At 55.0% G+C, this 5,911-nt stretch overlaps 1 protein-coding gene across 1 annotated transcript; it reads right to left on the bottom strand.

The window, feature by feature from the left end:
* Positions 1-923: 923 nt before the first annotated feature.
* FOXD1 (forkhead box D1) lies at positions 924-2,189 on the bottom strand (the record flags this gene model as incomplete). Its single annotated transcript, XM_080637483.1, has 1 exon — positions 924-2,189. The coding sequence occupies one exon, from the start codon at positions 2,187-2,189 to the stop codon at positions 924-926; it is 1,266 nt and encodes a 421-aa protein (XP_080493609.1).
* Positions 2,190-5,911: the final 3,722 nt, after the last annotated feature.

Genomic DNA, 5,911 nt, shown 5'->3' with positions numbered 1-5,911 from the left:
AAAGATTTATTTCTATTTATTCCCTCTGCTGTCCATTATTTATTTATTTGTTTGTTTGTTTGTCTTTCATTCTCCGCTACGGTTAACAATGGTTTGACTGCAAAGCTTATATTCTGATTTGCTTCTTTGCGGTCAAATCCAGTAATAATAAATTGCAAGCTTTACAATTCCTTAGCTATTGTACTATTAATCCCCAAGGAAAAAATACCAATGTCCCAAAGAAGGGAGAAGTATTAAGAAGGGAAGGGTCCAAAGTCAATTGTTTGACTGGGCTCCTCTGGTCTTTGGGTTTGGTTTTGCACTTCTTCTTCCTCTTTTTTTTTTTTTTTTTTGAAAATTAAAAATTTTATTTTTGAAATTGTGTAAAAATTTTACATTAAAATGGTACAATAATACTTGCCAGTAATTTTTAACAATATTCCTTGTAAAGAATACGCATAAAGTACAAAATAAAAAACTCCATAAGTCTATTATAATACAAAACACAGGTTAAAATAAGAAATGATAATCTTGACTTTCTTCTGTGTAAACATGTTAATCTTTTCTTTTATAAAAGTATATGAGACAAGTGTACTAAAATGAAGAAGTATTGTTTTGCTGTCCTCCCTCAAGCCTTTTTTTTTTTTTCCTGTACATCACTGTTTTCAAGTTCCTAGACCTGAGAATCTCTGAACTTTTAACGGTTTAGAGACGTAATTTATCACCATTATTTTTGATTTTTAAGGAATAACGAGTAACTTTGCTATAGCGTGATCGCCTGCCCGTGCGGTCCGCCACCGCGGCAGCTCCCTCCCGAGCCCCACCGCGAAATCCCCATGCAAAGCCCGCATTCCCTCCGGGCGGAGTCTGCCGGGCGTCCATCCGAACGGCGGAGAAAGGACATAGATACCCCAGATCCTACCTTCGGAAAGACTCCCACACCCTTAACAGTTAGAGATCCGTGCCGCGAAGCCGGGCGCGGCGGGCAGGGCGGCGGCAGGGGGCAGGCCGCCCCCAGCGCTCCCAACCGAGCGGGACAGCCCAGGCGCCGCGGCCGACTGGGAAGCGCAGCTGCTGCCCGCGCCGGGACCGGGACCTTGGGCAGGCCCCGCACCGATGATGCTCTCGATGGAGAAGGGCGAGCGGGCCAGCGCCGCGCCGCTGCCAGGCTTGGCGGCGTGCAGCGAGGCCGCCAGCGCCGGGCCCAGCGGGTGCGCGTAGCCGAAGGGCGTCCGTGCCAGCTCCGCCGCCGACAACAAGGGCCCCGGCGGTGCGGCCGCGGCAGCGGGGGGCAGCGCCGTGCCGGGAGCGCTGCCGGGTGCGGCAGGGGGCTGTCGAGGCGGCGGGGAGGAGTGGTGGAAGGTGAAGAGGGCGGAGTGGGGGTGGTAGGGCTGAAGCTGGAGGCCGTAGCCGCAGCCGTAAGGTCCATAGGCGCAGGGCGGCTGCTGCGGGGGCTGGGGAGGGGGCTGCGGGAGGAAGGCGGCGGGATCCACGGCGCGCAGGAGCAACTCGGGAGCCGGGAGCTGCTGCCGCTTGAAGCGCTTTCGGCGGCGCAGGAAGCTCCCGTTGTCGAACATGTCGGCGGACTCCGGGTCCAGCGTCCAGTAGTTTCCCTTGCCCGGGTTGCCGGGCTCCCGGGGGATCTTGACGAAGCAGTCGTTGAGGGAGAGGTTGTGGCGGATGCTGTTCTGCCAGGCGGGGAACTTCTCCCGGTAGTAGGGGAAGCGCCCGCTGATGAACTCGCAGATCTCGCTCAGCGTCAGCCGCTTCTTGGGGCTCTGCAGGATGGCCATAGTGATGAGGGCGATGTAAGAGTAGGGCGGCTTCACCAAGCTGTTCTTGCCGCTGCCACCGCCCGCCCCGCCGCCGCTGCCACTGCCGCCCGCCCCGCCGCCGCCCGCCGCTGCTTTCTGCGGGCCGCCCCGCGAGGGGGGCCGAGAGCCGCCGGCACCGTCCCCATCGCCCGCCTCAACGCCACCGCCGCAGCCTCCGCCGCGCACGGGCGATCGCGGCAGCAAGGCGTCGTCGTGGAGGTCGCCCACATCCTCGTCTTCTTCCTCCTCCTCCTCGTCCTCGGCGTAGGAGCGGCGGCGGCGGCGGCGGGGCTGAGGCTCCTCGTCGTCCTCCTCGTCGTCCTCTTCACCCACCACATCGATGTCGGTCTCCTCAGCCAGGGCCGTCGCCTCGGACATCTCCGAGCTCAGGGTCATGGCGCGGCGGCAGGGCAGCGCATCGGTGGCGGCCGGCGCGGCGCGGCGGGCGGGCGGGAGCCCTCCCCGTCGCCGCCAGGCCCCCACGCCGCTCCGCGAAGAGCCGCCCCGCCGCCGCCGCCGCGGCCAGGCGGGCCGCTCCGAGCCGCGCCTGCCCCCAGCGCCGCCGCTGCCGCGCCGCGGAAGCGCTCCCGCCGCCCGCTCGGAGGCGGCGGCTGGTTTGGGTTTTGTTTCGGGGTATTTTTTGCGGCTGTTTGGGTATCTCTACCTCTCTCTTTCTTCCTCTCCCCTTTTTTGGGGGTATTTTGGATTATGGGGTTTTTTTGGTTGAAGTCGGGGTTTGGGGGGGAAGGGGCGGCTGTGCTGCCGCTCTTAGAAGTCGATTCCCCCTTCTTTCTCCTCACTTCAGCCCCCAGACATTAATGGATGCGGGGCCGGAGGGAGCGTGCCTAGTCCTGGGAGGAGGAGGGAGGGGAGGAGGCTGGCGAGGAGGGAGGGTGCAGGGGGCGGTTTGCCGGGGCTTCGGAAAAGACGGTGAAAAGGCTGGGCCCGAGTCCCAGTTGAGGACGGCCTTTCTCCCCGCCTTATAGCGAGGGGGCCATCACATGGCTCCCCGCGTCAGAGCACGGCGGGGAGAGCGATGGCCTCTGACGGTGCCGTGTTCCCCCACCGAGCGGGGCGCCTCGAAGCCCGCCCCGTACCCCCGCCCTCGGCCCTGCAGGAGGGGCTCGGGGCGGCGCGGGGCCACCGGGGCCGCCTGTAAGGGAGAAGAGGGGAAATGAAGACATTACCCTCCCCCCCCTTTCCCCCCCGGTGGATAAAAGAAAAGCTAGAGCCTGTTCCAAAGTGCTGGAGCATCTTCCCAGGAGCGGTCCGGAGGGTGCAGGGACCTCTGCTTCTTCCTGGGCTTCCCCCAGCCACCGGGTCCTGCTTCCCGTGGGAAGGAGGGTAGTTAAAAAACAAAAATCAGGCCCAGGAGGGAGGTGGTGAGTTAATAAACTTCAGGCTTTTTCCTGCGGGATGATTTAGAGACATCTCTCTCCCTCCCTTCCTTCTCACCCTCCAGAGTTTAATTCACTTAAGAACGAAATCACATATCTCTCGAAGCCGACCTCGCAATCTCGCAAAGAACCGCCTCCAAAGCACACCGCTAATCTCACGGTTTATTTGTAAGGTTATTGTTTGTAAATGGAGAGAAGTAGCTTCCTCCATTATGGAAACCACTAGCGGAGAATTAGCGTTACCTCCTTCGTATGCAAAGGAAGACAGTTCACCGGCCTTTAAACTGTGAATTCTGCTCTAAGTGTAGGAGGAACACCCCAAACAAAGCGACACAAAGGACTGCTTTCTAATCAGGTCCACCGTTCCGAGTTTCAGGTGATACACGCAAGGACAGCAGAAGAGCGAGGACCCCCTTTATGCGAGGTGTGGCAGGGAAAGGACAAAACCAAACTTGAACACAAATGCAACCACCGTGGTCTTATAAAGAAAAGCCTTAAAAATTCCCATCGCTCTCAGTTCTGTTAGGATAGCCCACGATGACGATCTGATTGGGATGGGAGGAAGAGGAGGAGAGCATTTCGAACTCCGGTAGAAACCCTGGTGAGAAGAGCAGACTGATGCCTAACGTCCTCTCTGCTCAAATCTCGCTGCCCAAACAACTCTCACACACTGTTTTCTTGAAATACGTTTTCGATATATTGTACTAATTCGAAGGACCCAAGCCACCCTGTTTCAAACCCAGTTCCACGGATTTACAACATAATCCTTTCTACTATTTCCAAATAATCCTATTTACATTTTGTTCACTACTAAATCGCCCGCAGGAGAATATCACCAAATGTTACAAAAAGGGGAGGGAGGGTGGATGGATGGAGGGGAGATGAGAGGGAAAGGAAGAAAAAAGAAGTTCCAAATTCGTAATGGGACTACTAATTTTTCCTGTGGAAAGATTGATAATATCACTCGAGACTTAAGTAAAATGCCCCTTTGAATTAGTTTCGAGTTCTAGGGCAAGTTACTAAACAGAAGGCATAAAGAGAACTTTTCCTCCCCAAGAGGTTTGTCATCCGTACAAAGAGTTAGTATTTTTCCTTTTAATTCCTTTTTTGTTCATGTTATTCTTGCTGTTCTCCTGGCCTGAAGGTTTTAAATCATCTTAAAAACCAAACCCCACGCTCTTATAAGGGAAGAACAGTGAAGCTCAAAAATTTATGGGGAAGAACCGCGGTAGCAGCAGAGTAGAAGAGCCGCATCTGCCCGCAACCTCCTGCTAAGCCCCGCGCAGGACGCATCGGGTCTCACTGACCGTGGGACACCAGCGGCTCTGCTGTAGGACCGGGAGCACGGGAGGGCTCCAGCTCGGGTCCTCTTGAACTCGGCCTGCGGGAGGGATGGGGACGCCCTGGCAGACCCGGCCAATACTGCAAGCCCTCGACTGTCGCCGCAGAGGGGGCTGAGGAGCTTGCTTTCTTGGGGGCAGCTGAGGTAGCCCCAGTGAAGACAATTGAGACCTGGTGCATCTTCCACTCGCTCCCGCCCCAGCCCGGCAGGTGTCTTCTTAAACAGGCAGGAAACAAAGGAAGGCAGGCAAGCAGCAGAGGCACAGCCGTTAAGGCGGTGTCTCCCTACGTCGGACCACGGGGTCGAGGGATTTCGTCCCTGTTTCTGTACCGCGGCGGCTCCGCTCCTCTCCGCGACGGTCGGCTCCTGGCGGTGCTCTGCGCGGACGGGGGATGCCACCTACCGGTAGGGAGCGCCGGGACACATCGGGTCAGCCGGCTCCGGGACGCCGTGTGCCAGAGCAGGGTGCCCAGCGTGACCCGCTGCCCAGACCAGCTCCCGGGAAGGGCAGGGCAGGATCCCCTGCCCGGGGCTGAGAAGGCCCCAGAAACCGTAGGGAAAAGCAGCGTTCTGGGGGGACATGAGAAACTCCCTTCCAAGAAAACGGTGTAACTTTCCCGGGTGCCATTGCACCGGGGCTCTGTCGCCCTTCTTGGGCCATACATACCCACCCACGAAACGGCCCCTAGGACCTCGGGGGCAGTCGTCCGTGGTTTCCTGCTGCTTGTGAACGATATAAATATAACACAGGCCTAAAACCACAGTAGCACAGAAACAAGATGTGAAATACAGGTGCAAGGGTAGGTTTTGTTTTTTTTATTGCTTATTGTCATCCATTATAAATTTTAATTATGATACACAAAATTCCTGCATACTGATACAGAACAACCCACATTCTGTTGGTGTTGTGCACGCATGGGATCAAAGCACTCTGGCAATTGGTACAAGCAGTTCTGCTCTGCACCTGATGCCTAAATTTACTTTTATAGTTTTATTTAAACTTTTTATTTCTACTCTTTTAAGCCAGTGTCTATTGCCAGTGCTAGTGGGGGGATATCTGATTTTCAAAATAGAATACTGGCCATCACAGCTGGTACAGCATGGTATTCATCATAAGGACAAATCATGTTTGTTTAGGTTACATTTGATTTCATGACTCCACTGACTATTGGAAACCTTTCTAACACCCTCTGAATAAGCCCTGAAGTCTTTGTTGCAGACAAGCTCTGGCAAATAAGGAAGGAGATCCTGTAATTCATGTCTCAGACATTTGGGATATTTTTCATTTAATTCTGTAGTGATGCAAGTAATATTGGCAGGTATGCTCTTTGTTTACTTAGAAATCATTTGGAACAGGCTATACTGTAATTGAAGATAAG

This window comes from Psittacula echo (assembly GCF_963264785.1).
Source record: "Psittacula echo genome assembly, chromosome: Z".
Classification (NCBI taxonomy): domain Eukaryota; kingdom Metazoa; phylum Chordata; class Aves; order Psittaciformes; family Psittacidae; genus Psittacula; species Psittacula echo.
Note: the sequence above shows the minus strand (reverse complement) of the source record. Positions and strands in the feature narration are given on the sequence as shown.